At 41.9% G+C, this 18351-nt stretch overlaps 1 protein-coding gene across 2 annotated transcripts in view; it reads right to left on the reverse strand.

Moving 5' to 3' along the window:
- Positions 1 to 18351, reverse strand: part of LOC140543723 (multiple epidermal growth factor-like domains protein 9) — a 142103-nt gene that overhangs the window by 37510 nt on the left and 86242 nt on the right. The window contains exons 3-4 of one of the 2 annotated variants that reach the window (XM_072666950.1): positions 13704 to 13760; positions 5808 to 5947 (exon numbers count right to left, since the gene is read on the reverse strand). In XM_072666950.1, coding sequence (XP_072523051.1) covers positions 5808 to 5947; positions 13704 to 13760 — 197 coding nt within the window. The remainder of the gene's footprint in view (positions 1 to 5807; positions 5948 to 13703; positions 13761 to 18351) is intronic. The other variant, XM_072667032.1, reaches the window with a different exon arrangement.

The raw sequence follows: 18351 nt of genomic DNA on the forward strand, positions 1-18351 counted from the left end.
TAGTTCTTTTGTTCACTTTCACGCCTTCTGATTTTTTTGAGCTTCTGTACACTTATAGTTCATCTAATTAAATCACATCAACCTGATATCAGTATTGAACCATGATTTATCATGCACACATGCTAATTTGCTCATGGAAAAGAAGTATGTTAAAACTGTGGAATTTAACGTTACTGTGGCTGCATCCCAAACTACACACATCTTCACTTTTCTGAGGCATCTGCACTAATGAATGTAGTTCTAATGGTGGCTAGCTTTGAAACACTGTACACTGTTAAAAGTCAAAGATCTGTGAGGAACATTTGGAGGTTCTGGAGGAACCTCCTAAGGTGCTCCAAGGAGCATCCAAGAAAAGATTTCCCGAATGTTCTTCAAAGCACCTTAAGAGGTTCCTCTACAGTTTCAAACTGAAGAACCTCCAAAAGTTCCTCAATGATCTTTTACGTCTAATTGTGTAGTGTGGTAGTGTGTGGTTTGGGACACAGTCCCTCTAAACTAACACCACAGACAGAAGAAGTAAAAGCACAGAAATGTGGGCAGGTCTGCACGGAGACTCACCCGTGGTGCAGCGGGCAGATGCAGATGGCGTTGGTGTGGTTGGTGGAGTGAGCGGTTAAACTCTGCATTTGGTTCACTTAGATGCCTTTGGTTTGTATTGTCTTCGTGCTTCAAACAAAGCAGACCAGAGTTCATTTTTGCACTAGAGTAAGTGTGGCAGCGCTCACACTTACTCTATTGAACCAGACTAACAGAGCAATCTCACCAGGTTTAAATCGAACCAAAGCTGAGCTAAGTGTGTGTGGAGTGCGTCTCTTGGAATTTGAGGGGCTTTGTAGACGGTAGTACGCAAGTGGTAACAAGACTTCCAAAGGAAAAAAAAGAAGCACAGTTCCATCAGCACAGATCCCCGCCAACACTTACTCTATTGAACCAGACTAGCAGAGCAATCTCACCAGGGCTGGTTTTAATCGAACCAAAGCTGAAAAATATAAACACACCCCAAGTCTAAGTGTGTGTGCAGCAAGTCTGTTGAGCAAGTCTGAGCTAAGGCTTGAGTTTTGGGAGTGAGTCCAAGTTAAGTCCAAGTGCAAGTGCAAGTGCAAGTGCAGTCATAAAGCAGTCAAGTATCAGGTACCATAAACTGGAGTTTCATGCGAGTTTCATGAGTCCAAGTTGAGCCGTAGTTTGAGTCAAGTCAAGTCTCAAATCCCTGGGATTCGAGTCAGAGTGTATCTGGCTCGAACAGAAAAGGCAGAAATCAGAGAAGTTGTAATTTTAAAATACCTTCCTCATTTTGAGATACCATCAACAAATACTGAGGTATATGCCATTAACTCTTTACAAATCGTTATTTCAAAGTAACCAACAACCCACACTCTTTGCAGCTGTCTGCTGTATTGTAAAAAAAAATAGTCTTTACAAATTTAGCCCGGCATCATGTAGAGCAGCAGCACTCTCTCTTAATACTTCATTCAGAGCCTTTAAGCTTGGCCCTGTGCTAAATAACCGCTAAGGGGCTTTTACAGAACAAGATTAGGTTTCATATGAGTCCGCAAGACCATTCCACACTGCAAGAGGAAAACGATTAGATTTAAGCATGATGCACAGTCTGTTAAAGTATTCAGCAAACACAGCGGTGTAGGTGGGTTCATTTGCCTCTGCTGCTCGTGAGTCATGAGGAATTAGCAGATCCTGCACAATGTATGTGTACAGCTGCTCACAGGGTGCTGCCAGACTGGTATAGGAGGAGAGAGAGAGGGAGAGGGGGAAAATGCTTAGTGCTGCCTTTGTGTGAGAATGATGACTTCAGCGCTCGGACGTCAGCGCTGGACGAAGGCTGTGGCTTTGGCTGCAGTCAACAAAACTGCTTTCATTCTAAAGATGCCGATTGTGCAGCGTTTCCTGGCCCTCCGGCCTAAACTCCATGTGTTTTGTGAACACAAATTGAATTAGATCTTTGCTGTGTGGCATCAGCAGACATTTTGACCCTGAATCTCTGCAGAGAGAAATCCAATACAGTTGCAGATTGCATAAGAGATGGCTGGCGCTGTGGCCGGTGGGCTAACAGGCTGAAGACCGTCAAAGAGTTCAAACCAGGCTTCATGTGATGGCTTGGTGAACATGAACAACCAGAGTGCACCTAAACCACTGCTGTATCCTCACTGTGAAGAAGCATCAGGTTTCCACAGAACTACACTCTTAAAAACAAAGGTGCAAGGAAGGCTTCTTAAGATGATGCCATAGAAGAAGCCCCTGTTCAAATGGTCTGTTAATTACCAGGCGTAGTGGTTTGTTTAAGCAGGGAAATAGCCAAACCATACTGGAGATTGGTCCTCCAGGACTAAATTTAAAGGACCCTGTTCTACGGAATCGCTCAAATAACCCTTTAAAGCACATGCAGTATACTACTACTGAATTATGGAGTATGAGTGGACACTAATACCAGTGTCATTATTATTTCCCCCCAGAAATCAGTTTTGTAGCCCTTAGCCCTTTTAACCCTTATTTAGCTATTTTGTAAGAATGCGGGATATACTGAAGAATGATGTGATTGACAGTCTTGGCTGGATCAGACTGCCTGCAGGAGTTGTAGTGGAACTGCACTTGTACTGTTGAAACAACCTTCAGCATGACCGGGTCAGTGGGTCAGTAATGGTGTGGGGTGGCATTTCTTTGGAGGGCCGCACAGCCCTCCATGTGCTCGCCAGAGGTAGTCTGACTGCCATAAGGTACCAAGATGAGATCCTCAGACCCCTTGTGAGACCATATGCTGGTGAGGTTGGCCCTGGGTTCCTCCTAATGCAGGACAATGCTAGACCTCATGTGGCTGGAGTGTGTGAGCAGTTCCTGCAAGATGAAGGCATTGAAGCTATGGACTGGCCCGCCCGTTCCCCAGACCTGAACCCGAATGAGCACATCTGGGACATCATGTCTCGCTCCATCCACCAACGTCACGTTGCACCACAGACTGTCCAGGAGTTGGCGGATTCTTTAGTCCAGGTCTGGGAAGAGATCCCTCACGAGACTATCCGCCACCTCATCAGGAGCATGCCCAGGCGTTGTAGGGTGTATGACCTCTGGGCCAACGCCTGGGCATGCTCCTGATGCGGTGGCGGATGGAGGCCACACACAATTCTGAGCCTCATTTTGACTTGTTTTAAGGACATTACATCAAAGTTGGATCAGCCTGTAGTGTGTTTTTCCACTTTAGTTTTGTGTGTGACTCCAAATCCAGGCCTCCATTGGTTAATAAATTTGATTTCCATTGATGATTTTTGTGTGATTTAGTTGTCAGCACATTCAACTTTGTACAGAACAAAGTATTCAATGAGAATATTTCATTCATTCAGATCTAGGATGTGCTATTTGAGTGTTTCTTGAACAGTGTACAAACTGGAAATCCAGTCAGCTGAAAGCTCAATCAGCTGAAAGCTCGATGAAGTTGGTCTGAGACACATTTGATCAGGACAAATGGGGCAGATCTACAAAATGAGTAGGTTAGTCTGGCTCTGACTCTGGTTGCAGATTTGACTAAAATGTCAAATGCCAGACAGCAAACATGGGTTAGCTGATTAACTGCATGTAGGGTCAGTGATAATCATGCACAGCTGTTAATATACTATACCAGTTGCCATATTAGGCCATATTTTCAACAATAGGTATTTCAACAGATCTTTGCCTGAAGATTAATGCTATTCTTGTTCTTAGTAGATTAATGCTACTTTCCCTAAAAATACATGTATATGCAATTGCAAAAGTATCTAATTTAATATGCATATGTTATGTTCATAAAATAGTGTAAAACAGAGTGTGCAGGGTTTTACAGCGCAAGCAAAATTCCTAAAAAAAGAATACGAGCAGAATTTTGATGTATTAGCAATGAGAGAACACATTTAAGCCTAAGTAGCCTTCAATATAACAAACTTCAGAGACTGATGTTTGTTGCCTGTGGTTATCTGAGGTCTTACTGCAGTGGATGTAAATCTCACCAGTTTTCATACTCTCAAAAAACATGGTTCACAGCTCACTGCATGGTGTCCTAAAAGAAACCGCTGCATATTTGCAGCATATTGCCCAGCAGTATTCGTCAATACAGCCCCATTAAGTCTCTATTAAATCCATGTGAGTTTATTTTGCACGCTGACATTTTAACTACCCAAAACCGCTGCTAAACAAAATCAAACAGCAGCCAGAGAGTTTCCTAAATGGAGCGTCTATTCTGACCGCATCCCTTAAAACTAAAGGAAAATGTGTTCAGTAGGAGTTTGTAGATTGTTTGCTCGTAAAGATCAGGTCAGGGGTTTACAGTAAATGTAGAGGACTGCAGCTACTAACTCCCACTGCTGGTCATGGGCATACTTTCCTTTTCTGTGAGTCAGATCAATTGACTCAGCTTACCACTATTAATCCATTCTTTCAGGTCTCAAACGCATCTTCATAAAGTAGCACTGAAAGTTATTTCAATAAAAAAAAAAAAAGTTTTCAACCCTGACTTGAAGCTGTATATTATACTTCACTACTAGTAGTACTGTGTATGACTGTGTATTTGACAAATAAACTTTATGTGATCTGCACAGTCTACTTTCTAATCAGCACCCCCTCCACCCCCCGACACACACACAACCCCCCACAAAAAAACACTGCAATCAATGTGAAACTATCCCAGTGTTATGGTAGAAAACCAATCAGGCTCGCAGACCAAACTATTAAGAACTGCTGGCACAGAAGCAAGCTTTGTATTGACTTTAGGAAACACAGAACGGTGGATAAAATCAAAGAAACATAATACATGTAAACGGACTGAGAACATAATAACAGTGTTGTTCCGGTACTGCTTAAAGGCCTGGACAGTGTAGGATAAATCTGATTGCTGTATTACATATCCTCTCTGACTGAAAACAGAGGCAGTATTAGGTTTGGGTTCATGGATGTTTCCTGTGTGCTCCTGGCCATTTCAAATCAGATCTTTGGCAAAATCCTGCTGTGTGTGTCCGCTCACCTGACTGTAGGGCTGTGTATGAGCAGGAACCTGGCGATTTGATATTCATCATGATACAAGGGTTACGATTCAATACACTGCAGTACACCAAGATACTGAAACATTGCGATGTTTTAAAAAAATTAAGGTTTGAGGGGACCCAAAGTGGTCCAGCGGAATAAGCCGCTGTTACTATGACCGCTGGTTTGAATCAGGGTCATGCTGCTAGCCATCATCAGCCTGGGTGACGAGAGAGCACAACTGGCCTTGCTCTCTCCAGGATGGCACTTTCTCCCCACATCACGGGAGCATTGCATGTAATGGGGGAGAAAATGTGTGGGTTGGGTAATTGGTGAAAGAAAAATCAAACATAGAAATAAAACATTTAATTCATTCAATTAAAAAATTAATACATTTTTAGGAAAACGTAAAAAAAAAAATAAACCCTATACCACAATATTTGTAAAATCTTAGTATACTTTTTACCCAATCAGAACTGTGGGATCTAAAGACCTAGCACAATACTGGTTTCCTGCTTTAGGAGTTTAAATACAACACTAAATGAAGCACTGTCTGAACCACCAATATTTTCATGTAAACTACTCATTAAATCATTAAATATCAATACAGTGTTTGAGAATCTATTCAATACTGCAAAACATAATATCATGACATTTAGATATAGAACCCTGTTCTATTCATTATATATATATATATATATATATATATATATATATATATATATATATATATATATATATATACACACACACACACAAATACAGACACACACAAACACACACACACTGAAACTTTCTTACACCCCTACCTGATTGTGTGTCGCAGACACTGGTGTGATTGTTACACTGGCACGGTTGGCACCCTGTGCTGCTGAAATGGAAGAAGCCCGGACGGCAGTCGTCACACTTGTCTCCGTGCACTCCCATTTTACACGCACACACACCCGAGCTGAGACACAAGACAGAAAGAGAAACAAAGACAGAGGTAATTACTAAACAGAACAGAATACACATCCTGACACACAACTTTCAGAGTGAGCAGAATTTCAGATGTACCTGTATTAAATGCTTGTTGCTAAAATGTTGTTAATTTCTCTGGTGGGTGTAAATAGACTACTGAACACCAAACACACTTAGTAATTAAGAGGACCTGTACATCTACATATTCAGGTACATGCAATGCATAACATCATGCACATACAGGCCAACAGCTTTAGGTTATGATCACATCAACAACAAGAATGAGGGGAAAACGTTTTTGAGTGTGTCATGATTGTTGGTGTCAGATGGGCTGGTTTGAATACGTCTACAGCTGCTGATCTCCTGGGATATTCAGCGCAACAGTGTCTAGAGTTTATTTAGAATAGTGCAATAAGGAAGAATCATGCAGTGAGGGGCAGTTTTGCAGACGGATATGCCTGGTTGATAAGAGAGGTTAACACTGAATGGCCAGACTGGTTGGAGCTGGCAGGAAGACTACAGTAACTCAGCTAACCACTCTGTACAATTGTGGTGAGCAGAAAAGTATCTCAGAATGCGTCCAACATTGAGACAGATGGGCTACAGCAGCAGAGCACAAGGAGTCTGCTCAATGAATTGTGCTCTCTCAGACTCCAGCTGCTGATGGCAAAGCGACATGGCTAGGGAATGGAACTTTTGGATCAAAGCGAACCATTGTTGGATTACTTTGAATGGACGGTTTGCATTTGTTTTTTGGTTGGTTCGGACTTTCGGATCAATTTAAGGGCGTTGAGACTATTGTATCCCATTAAACAATAGAAGAAGAAGAAAAAGAACTGGTAGTATGGTAATTTTTTGCAGTTTAATGGCAATGAAATCAATGTGTTCATTCTTTTTTTTCCCCAGGAAAGGCTATCTGCCGATCAGACACACAGTCCTCTACACCACCAAAGGTGATGAAGACAGGACATAGATATTATGCAAAGATCTTTAGTGTCCTCAGTCACTAAACTGCAATGTAAAACCAAGACTAAATGAACCAAATTTACATAGTATAGCAAAAACATGAACCTTCTGCACTTTCACAGTAGTGTACAGACTTTACAGACTCTCTAACATACAAACATTATGTTATAATATAGGTTTAGTTGCTCTGTCCGGGCCCGCCACACAAGCTCTCAGGCTCTAAGGGGTTAAAAATAATAATAGCTAAATAAATAAATAAATAAAGTCCCCTGCTGCACATCAAACGGCCGCCTTCTTCCTTTGAGCTGTCAGACTGACTGCTCCCTCCCATTCCTCTCCCAATCCCTACGCACACTCACCGTAACCCTCTCTTCACTCTGACTCAAGGCGCTATTTTCCGGCACTGTCCGGAGATCAGTCCTGCTCGGTTCCGCTCTACGGTGCGAGCCGGAATGACTGGCCGTAGGACAGCACACAAAGGCCAGCAAGCTTACTGGCTAGCCCTCGTGCTTTTAAGAAGATCAAACAGCCGTGGCTTGAAAAACCCCTCTTTTCCCCTCCGCTTGGTCGATTTTTTCCCCCTCTTCTAACAAGAAAAGATGCTTTCATCTTGCTCCGAGGGTGGGAAGAGCAGAAAAAATCCAGGTCCAACCTGAACATCTGTCGCCGGTAATGCTCTACGCTCACAACACAACAAGGAAGCTTTCCATCGCATTTCAAGCTTTAAGGGGGGAACTGCGGCCAGTCTCCAGAAGAAATAGACTTCTTCATTAAGCAGATTAATAATTGAGACTGTTTAGGGGCTCTAGGCGTTTTCTTGGACTGAACACATGATTTAGACTCCTAACTTTATGTTCCTTTTAAAACTTTTTGCTGTTTCTAATGGAAGAACTAAAGAGCTAAAGCATGCATCTGCATAATCCTCTCTCTGTATCAAGAAATATCAAATATCACAAATTAAACAATAGAACAAAAGCATTACTGTAAGGATGTGCGACAAGAGTCAGTTCAGCATTAGCCATGGTGCCATGAGGTTCATGTTTATCTGCTCCACAGGGTCCTATTCTATTGGCAATAACTCTACAGGGACTAAACAAATTGTATGTGCATTTGCACATTTGTGTCAGCAATGGGAATAGCCTAACAGAGCTGAACTCATTCATTAGAAAGGTTGTCCACCTTCTTAATGAATGTGTATGCAGACTTAATGATTGCCCTCGTTGACCACACATTATATCCCTTTTGGGAAACATCCATCTGTTCAAGAACAACCACCACTTCTAACAACCAGTCTAGGCAATTATGCTTCCTTAAATCAGGGAAGGGCATTCCCAAGACTAACGTTGTAGGAAATTACTTAATTTTAGGATTGTACTGCTTGTTTATTGTTTACAGTAAACAATAAACAACCTCTGTCTCTCCCAATCTTTGAAGTGTGCATTCAAAAGACAGGCCATCCAGGTTGACTAAGCTGCTGTTTATTTATTTGCATCAAAACTAGTAGGCTGGAGATCTGGCTGGAGATCTGGAAGTCTTTTGATATAACAGGATGTGTGGAAGTAAAGCGGAGGAGCCACACTAAAGGCTTGTGATTTTACTATTGACTTATGTCTGGAACACACAAAATGATTAATCAAATGCTAAACAGTGTTGAATTTGAGACCACCCCAAAAGTAATCACTGATACCATGGACTCTTTGTCCCTAGTGGTCCCAAACCAAAATCCTCATGCACAAACCCAAAACCCAGGTCCTAAGAGTCCTAAAGCCTCAGCCATAGGGTGTTAGTGTGAAACTATTTTAGCTACCATTAACATTGTAAACATATCACAGTATTATGGTATTTAGCAAAAAAGACAAAAAGACTAATAATGTATAAACATTACATTCAGATTGTATTGGACTAAGAGTGTATAGCATTAGACTAAGAGTGTATAGCATTAGACTAAGAGTGTATAGCATTCGACTAAGAATATATAACAAACTAAGAATGCATAAAGATTAGACTAAGAATGTATAGCATTGGAATCTAAATGTATAAGAGACTAATCATTTCTATTATTAAACTAAGAACCTATAGCACTACACTAAGAGTGTATTTACATTTGAATAAGAGTGTATAGCAACATTGGACAAAGAATATATAGCGAACTAGGAATGCAGACAGATTAGACAAAGAATGTATAGCACTGGATATACACTATGAATGTATAACAGGCTAATCATTTCTATCATTAAACTTCGAATCTACAGAACTAAACTAAAATGTATAAACATTAGATTAGGACTGTATAGCATTGGACTAAGAGTATATATAAAAAGTAAGAATGCATAAAAAATAGATTAAGAATGTATAAACATTAGACTATGAAATATACAGCATTGGACTAAAAATGTATAAACAGACTAAGAATGGGTACACATTAGACCAAGAATTTAAAGCACTGGACTAAGAATGTATAGCACTGGACTAAGAGTGTATAGCATTACCACTGCTACCTGTTTAATGACCATGTTAAAACCTAAATGGACTCTTAACTATCTGCCATTATTAATATCACCACTATTAACTATCATTACTCCTGCCATCACTGCCATGACTATATTAAGTTCTACTACACCATGATTATTATATTATGATTATGATCAGAGCAGTTCAACAGTATAGATGGTTTGGTCATTTTTATCAATAATGTTTAAATAGTTCTGATCAGAGGAGGACGGGTCGGTCCCCTTTGTGAGTCTTGGTTCCTCCCGAGGTTTCTTCCTCCAGCTCTGAGTTTTTCCTTGCCACTGTCGCCGTTTGCTTGCTTACTGAGGGGCTTTGAACATTCATGTCTTACATTATTTCTTTTTGTGTCTCTGTCTTTTACTAATTACTAATTATGTAAAGCTGCTTTGTGATGACAACAGTTGTAAAAAGCCATACAAATAAATCTGACTTGACTTGACATTACACAAATGTATAACAGACCAAGAATGTATGGCATTCAGATACGAAATGCAGTGAGACAATAAAAGGCAATAATTGTCTATACTGAATACATATCAGAAAATGTATATATTATTACTCCTGACTGCTTAAATAACTGCTTATTTTTGTGTTTTACTATTGACCTATAAAGCATCAGATATCACAGATATCATCTACATTTCTGTATGATGGCTGTTGCTTACTGATCTTAGTTCCCTCAGTAGCCAGACCAAATCTGCACCCCTGCCGTTAACTAGTGAGGATATGCCATTCCTAATATTTTCATTTTCAAGTAATCAACGCTGATTGTTTTATATTTGAATACTTGAATGATTTTAATTACTATATCACTTATTATCTTAATGACTTGATTACGATTGGGCTAATCATCCTGCAGTGCGAGGCAGGCATTCGTTTCTCAAGGGAGAGCATCATAATGGAAACCAGCTTATAAGAGAAACTAGACACAGCAATTTAGAGACACTTTTGATTAAACCTAGATACATCTGTTATTTTTCAAGTGGAAGAGCAGAACGCAGCGCCGCTCCTTTCACAAGCTAAGAGGCCCATAAAAGCATGTGAAATATCTGCAATTACTCCTTCCACTCCCACCCCCACGCTCACACACTTAAATAACCAATTTAGCTCTCTCAGATGTACCCCCCGCAGGTACAATCATAAGCATCCGGCGCGGCCGCTCAGTAATTGGCCTACCTACTGCTCTGCAGGTTGGGCCTGATGCTTTTCCTGTGATAACCTTGAGAGAGGCCTTCGTCCTAATAGCACATCAGTGTATGAGCTGAGCCTCATTAAACACATGCAGGAGAAAAATCAACAAGCAAATCTGACAAGCCACCCTGGATTGGAGGGGGGAAAACAGCGTTCTGCAACAGATAGCAAGACGTTTGTAGATTCTGAGCGGAGCTGAAAAGCCAATTATAAGCATTGTCAGTCAGGAAGCAGAGCAGTTGTTTGCACGGTGCGAACGCTGTCAGTTTAAACTAAGGCCAAGTCAGACTGAGACAGCTACAGCTAAAACTTCCCCACAACATCTGTGCTTGAAAAAAAAACACACACACATACACACACACACACACACACACACACACACACACACACACACACACACACACATTACACAGATAAATAAAAACAGCAATGTGACAATGGTGAGGGAGAAGAAGGAGCAGGATAAGAAAGAGATGGTATTTTTTAAGGGTTCTTTGTAAAGGCAATGGTTTAGTACAGAATCACTGTTTAGTGGTTGCTAGGGGGTTGCAATAGTGTTCTAGATGGTTGATATAGTGTTCCAAGCATTTGCAATGTAGGTGCTACAGTGCTGCAAGGTGGTTGCTGTGGTGTTCCTTAGTGATTGCTAGGCAGCTACTATAGTGTTGCTAAGTGGTTGCAAGGGTATCCCAGGTGGTTGCTCTAGTGTCCCTTAACATTTGCAAATTGAAAAGTACAGTGTTGCAAGGTGGTTGCTTTGGTATGTCAGGTGGTTGCCTGGAAGTTGCTATAGAGTTGTTAAGTGGTTGCTATGGTATCAGAGGTGGTTGCTATGGTATTCCAGGTAGATGCTATAGTGTTTCTAAACATTTGCAAATTGAAAAGTACAGTGTTGCAAAGTGGTTGCTATGGTATGTCTAGTGGTTGCGTTCAGTTCTGTAGTGGTGCTAGGCAGTTGCTATAGAGTTGTTAAGTGGTTGCTATGGTATTCCAGGTGGTTGCTATAGTGTTTCTAAACATTTGCAAATTGAAAAGTACAGTGTTGCAAGGTGGTTGCTAAGGTTTGTCGGGTGGTTGCTTTCGTGTCCTGTAGTGGTTGCTAGGCTGTTACTATAGAGTTGTTAAGTGGTTGCTATGGTATCAGAGGTGATTGCTATGATATTCCAGGTAGATGCTATAGTGTTTCTAAGCATTTGCAAAGTGGGTGCTACAGTGTTGCACGGTGGTCGTTATGGTATTTCAGGTGGTTGTTTTGGTGTTTGGTCAGATGCTGCTAGGCACTTTCTATGGCATCCCAGGTAGTTGCTATGGAGTCTCAAGCACTTGTGCAGGTGTTCCTATGGTACCTTATGTGGTTGGTTGGGTGTTACTAGTGTACTTGCATCTTTGTGACATACCAAGGATACACAGACCTTTCACCCCATAGGCGAAAAGACAAATGTTACCAATTAACAGGCAAATTTACAAACACAGACACAGGTGAACAGAGTAAAGGGGTGGAGCTATGGAGAACCAGAGCTAGAACTGGGGTAGAGAAGAAGATGGGAGGCAACCTGACTGGGAAAACTGTGACAAATACATTCTGTAATTATACAGAGTGCACACTGTGCAGTTTTAGCCACAAACAGGTATTTGAGATTGGTGGGAAACCCAAGCTCATGCAGCTTGTGCATTTTGGAAACAAGTTCTTTTGTACTGATGAAGTAAAAAATACATCCTTTTGGCTGCAATGAGCAAAGTTATGTATGGAAAAAAAAAGTGCAGAATTCATTAAAGGACACCCCGCCAACCGTTAAGCACAGGGTTGGACCATTCATGCTTTGGGCTTGTGCTGCAGTCACTGGCACAGGGAACATTTCTCTGGTAGAGGGAAGAATGGGTTCAGTTTAATACCAGCAAAATCTTGACGCAAACGTCACATCATCTGTAAAAAGCTTAAGATGACAAGTGAATGGCTTCTGCAGCAAGATAACAATCCTAACCACACTTCAAAATCTACAATGGGCTTACTCAAGCTGAAGGCTTTGCAATGGCCCCCACAGTCCCCTAAACCTAACATCATCAAACCCTGTGGATGGACTTAGACAGACAAGCTTACAGATAGAGAAGCCTTTTGCAGGACGGATGGGTGAAAATCTCCCAAACACAAGCTGAAAGACTCTTAGCTGCAGCAAAAAAGCGTGTACAAGCTGTGATGCCTGCTAAAGGGGTTTCTGACCATGCAGGGTGCCCAGGTTTTGGCTTTAGGCCCTTTCCTTTTTTATTTGATCTTTTGTAAAAGATTAAAATAAACAAAAAAATTGATTAGCTATTCACACTAACAGACACTTTGACTAGGCCCAAACTGCTGCCTTCCTTCTACATATTTTTGAGAGTGACTTTCAATTAAATCCTCCAGGTCATTGATGTCCGGCTGAACGCGAGTAAAAGGGACACATGGATGTGTGAAGTGCACATGTGTGGTCAAGGGTAAAGCATGGAGAGCTGAAAGTCTGTAATTAGCGCAGTGTGTAGTGCTTAGCTCACAGCACTATAGAGCGCCACACTTGGAGAGTTGGCTTGTGAGGAAAAGGCCTCTCGCCTGAAGCAGATAAACACATTTCTGCTGCAAACAAGACGCATCGCTCAGAGCGACGAGTTACATTTACATTTAAGGCCTTTAGCAGACGCTCTTTTCCAGAGCGACTTGTGAAAGTGCTTTACTGTTTACTCAGAAAAGACCCTTAGCTAGTTTGTATCAGCCAAGATCCAAAGATACCTCTAAGCTTAGATACTACTAAATCCAAAAGTCAGTCTGGTTGCTAAGAGAAGTCTGATTTTTCCATTTACTGAAATAGCTCCATTGCCTTTTCCTTTAATTTATGCAGAACGCCAACTGCAGCCTGTTAACACCATTACACTAATGCTGATGAAACGCACGCATGCCTTTACAAACTGCATTATCTCTCTTAGTCTCTGCATGAGTGTGCACACACACACACACACACACACACACACACACACACACACACACACACACACACACACACACACACACACACACACACACACACACAGAATTAAAGAAAGAAACTAACCAGAGGCAGATAAATGGAGTGGGCGTGACGACCTCAGCATACAGATATCTGGAGTGTCTAAGCAGTGTGAGAAAGTGATTATTCAGCACTGTTAGCTTGATGCTAACAAACCCTTAAATCCACACAGATCAGCTAGCAGAAACCAGCAGGACTGCAGTGGTGAAATTTAACACTCTGCTTCGACTGGCAGTTTCTTTACACAGCCAACCTTTACTAACATCAGGTGGGAGAGTGACACCATCCACACCTATAGCAGAGCTGAACCAGAAGGGGTGCTGCAGAGACTAAACTGATCATAAACATGATGTTGTTTTGACAGTTTGATAAGAAGTATTAGCATTTAAAAAAAAAAGGCTGATCTCATTAATTAACTAATGATTTCCTATTGGATCACAATAGATCTCAGCGGTACGTCCGTCTAGGTGTTCGCCCCATCGTCGGGAGACTGCTAACACCTGTGGCTGGGAGTCCAAGACAGCATAGCTGCTCTCTCTGGGTGGGTAGGTTGGGCCCCCCTCTCCCCACATGACTCAGAGTGATGCCAGCCAGAGTGAGCATCTGTTAGCTGATGTAACAGAGCTGCAGGTGAAAATACCACCATTCTCTTAAATTCTCTTCACCTTAGGAGAAGCATTTCAACACTGATTGTTCTGTCGTGAAATACTAAATATCCTAAAGTTTCCAGAACTACTGAAGTTTAGAGATGTTCAGGAATTTTCAGGGCTGGTTTAATATGTGTGTCTCATCAGCGTCTGTAAGCTGATGGAAATGGAAACTGCAAAAGACGAATAAGTTTCTATGAAAATATAAAGAGAGGCCGACCCCCCCCCTCCCCCCTGCAGGCCTCTCACACAGACTTTCTGAGCTGACAGCTGACACCATGCCCCTCCACTGCTCCGCTTAGGGGCTTTGATGCTTCACTGTGCACACAGTCAGTTTCACACAGAGCACACACAGAGAGAGAGAGAGAGAGAGAGAGAGAGAGAGAGAGAGAGAGAGAGCGAGAGAGAGAGAGCACAGAGAGAAAGACAGATAGCATGAGCAAGAGACATAAAGAGAAAAAGATAGAAAGGTCTCTCTCTAAAATTCCACTCCCACCTCTCCCCAACCCCCCCCCCCAGATTCACACCACCACAAATAGCGTACCTCAACATCTGCACACATCCAGACACAGACCCCCTCAGACACCTTAAAGAAAAACATCACCCTCACACTACACCCTCTCACACACAGCTTAAAATGATCGCCAAAACACAGCATTTACAGTACATCATCAACTGGGTTCGTGAAATTTTCTCCATTAATAACTTAGAATGTTACAGATCACTACATAGAGAATACACACTCAGACCATTGCAGAAAAAAAAGCATCCACAGCCTGCAGAGAGAAAAGGGGCGCAAGAACAAGACCTGAAAGCCCAGGGAAGAGCGAGTGTGTGGTCACTGCAGCTCTGGACAGATAGAAACAGAGGAGCATTTTCTCTCCTCATGCTCTGAATACACACACCTTAAACAGCAGCTCCTCCACTCCAACTACCATCCCTCTCTGAAGGAGGAGGATCAGCCAAGTGTGTATTTAGGAAAAGTTCCAGTGTGTTCAGCTGTCAGCTGAATATGTACATAGCTGCCACACCCTGAGAGAGGAGAGTCCCATGCTACTGTAAATATATTAATCATAATCCTTTATGGACTCTCTGTAAATACAGTATATGCATCATACTGTAACTCTAATGTTATCTGGTATCATTGATTCATATTTCTTTCTATTTTTCATGTTCTGTATCAATATTATTAGTAATATTATTTTTTAGTATTATTACTTGCTTTGTTGTTATTTACACTTAATGCCAATAAAGCTATTTGAATTTGATAGACAGCATGAGCGAGAGAGAGTGAGAGAGAGAGAGAGAGAGAGAGAGAGCGCAATGGAAAAATGGAATGAGAGAGTGCACAAAAGAGACTGGAGAAGAAACACTGAGATATAGAGATTGAGAGACCTACAGAGACAGAGCAACTGAGAAAGGGAGAGAATCCAATACATGTATATATTACACAGAAAGAGAGAGAGCGTGCGAGAGCGTGCGAGAGCGTGCGAGAGCGTGCTCTCTAGTCTGCAGGTTTGTGAGGACTGTAGAGACAGATCTGTGTGTGTGATAATCTTCCAGTGCAGTAAGACATCACGTTATCAGGTGGTATCTGTTGCAGTGATGGTTCTGTATGGAACCGCAGGCCTGATGCTTTTTCCACAGTGGAGATAAGAGACAGCGCATCGCTACAGACACCACTGAACCTCTGATACCTCCCAGCTTCTCCTCAGCCCACAGGCCTTCACTCAGGTGCACAGAAACTGCTGTGATTACGTTACCCCCTTAAAAAAAAAAAAAAAAAAAAAAAAAAAAAGCCCTGGGGCATGCAAAGGGGTCCATGTTTCCATGACAACACCACCTAAGATAACAAGCAGCTGCCCCTGCTTTGACTGTATGGGGCTGAGTGAAGCGTGGTGATTACAGCACACTTTCAAACAAAGACAGTGAAAAGCAAAGGCAGCACAGGCGGCCTGATCTGGTCTGAAGAGAAGCATCTTCTGCTCAGATGAACGGAAGCAGGACTAAGTGCTGTAAAATTGTGGTGCTGTTATTCTGAAGGTGACAGACTACCTCCCGGGCATGTGAAAGCTAATCTTCACCATAAGGAACGCTGGATCTACCAGGAAATATCAAGCATCTCAGAAAGCAAGCAGGCTTAAATACTGGGGAATAGGAATGTGCTATAAGATCAGATGAGCAGGTATTGGACAGATTAGAGATTACAATTGATAAATCAATATTATGTCACGGTCATGCAAAAACCCTGTATTTACATTTTGCCATTTTTGAATGTGGCAGGTTTTTACATTGTGTTAAAACATAAGGATGAATGGACCAATAGAAATGCTCGAAAAAATTACATTGAATAAAATCTTTCTACACTGACTTCAACTGAAAGTTAAGAAGATCTTTTTCTTCTCCTGTAAAGTAAAAACTGGATTTTGGACATACAAGGTTTTTGCATAACGACAATTAACTGAGCTCTAGAAGAGCAGAATGCTCAGGCATTGCATACCAAGGACAAGCATACAAATCTGAGCCACACTGACATGAACCAAACTGTAATGGCTAGACGACGAGTCAGAGCATCTCCAAAACATCAGGCAGGTCTTGGTCTGGGGTGTTCTTGGTATTCAAGTGGTAAGTATCTACCAAAAGTGCTCCAAGGAAGAACAACCGGTGAACAGGCAACAGGGCCATGAGAGCCCAAGGCTCACTGAGGCAAGGGACGAGAGCTAGCCCATCTAGTCCGATTCCACAGAAGAGCTACTGCAGCTCCAACAGCTGAAACAGTTCATGCTGGCTGTGTCTTGTGGAGTCTATGCCTTAATGAGTTGTTTGGTAGTATGACAGGGATCTACACAATATCAGACAGCTGATTTTAATTATTATGGCCGATCATGTGCATCTGCTGATAAAAAGGCCGATATGAACATTCACAAAATACAGAAAATCTACAAATCTGGGCTACTGGACCTGAATTAGCACTACAGAGAAATAGTTCAATTAAAATAAAAATGTTAAATATTCATATGTAGAGGCTGAGCTGATAATCAGACATTTTATACAGTACACACTTGGAACTAAAACATCATTCATAAATAATTAAATTAAAAAAGTATTATAAGGAAAAGCCCAGAGTGGTCCAGTGGAACAAGGTGCCGTCACTATGACGAATCCCAGTCATGCTGCTTGCCATCAGCAGCCGGGGTCCAGAGAGAACACAATTCCTTGCTCTCTCCAGGCCGGCCCTTTCTCCCCATGTCACTCCAGTGCAATGCTGGCCGGCGCTGGTGCGCTTTCCTCAGAGAGTGTTGGTTGCCCGATGATGCTGCCTAAGCATTGCATGTGATGGGGGAGAATATGTATAGGTTGGGTAATCGGCGATTAAAATTGGGGAGAAAATGGATAATAAATAAATTAAATAAATAAAAAGTTTAATAATAAGGAAATAAAAAAACTAAAACCAAACCCTTAAACAACACCACATAAGTGGCTTTTATTCAAGCTGCAGTGGTGATGAGCTCCAGTATTTAACCTGCAACACAGTCTAATTACGTCTCCAGCCTCCGTTTCTCGGTCATTAAAAGGTGAATCGGAAATCAGAGCGCATTTCTCCTCCATAATGGGACGTGGAATAGAACATGCCGGCAGAAATGGCTGTGGGCGGGACATGATTTGATTGTATAGTGAAAAGCAGACATGGAGGAGTCAGCCAGCCATGGAGGAGTGCTCTCCTCCATCAGCATCACGTCAGCACCTGCACTGAAAGAGGAGGAGGAGATCCTGGTGGTACAGGAGGAGGTGAAGAAGAGGGAGAGAAATTTCACTTGAGGTGTATGTGATATTTATATGGGTGTGTATGTACAGATGTAAATGGAGGGGACCACTGGAGGGTGCAGGATGTGAGGTTTTAGGTTAATCATTTTCAGCGTCCCTGATGGACGGTGACGTAGGCCTTTTAAAGGTCAAGGCACTTCAGTCGAACATTATGGAGATACAATTCCTCAAATATTATTCTTCACAATTCTACATCTATCCTGTAATGCTGGGTAGCTCAA

The sequence above is a fragment of the Salminus brasiliensis genome, chromosome 1 (genome assembly GCF_030463535.1).
Source record: "Salminus brasiliensis chromosome 1, fSalBra1.hap2, whole genome shotgun sequence".
In the NCBI taxonomy this organism is placed as follows: domain Eukaryota; kingdom Metazoa; phylum Chordata; class Actinopteri; order Characiformes; family Bryconidae; genus Salminus; species Salminus brasiliensis.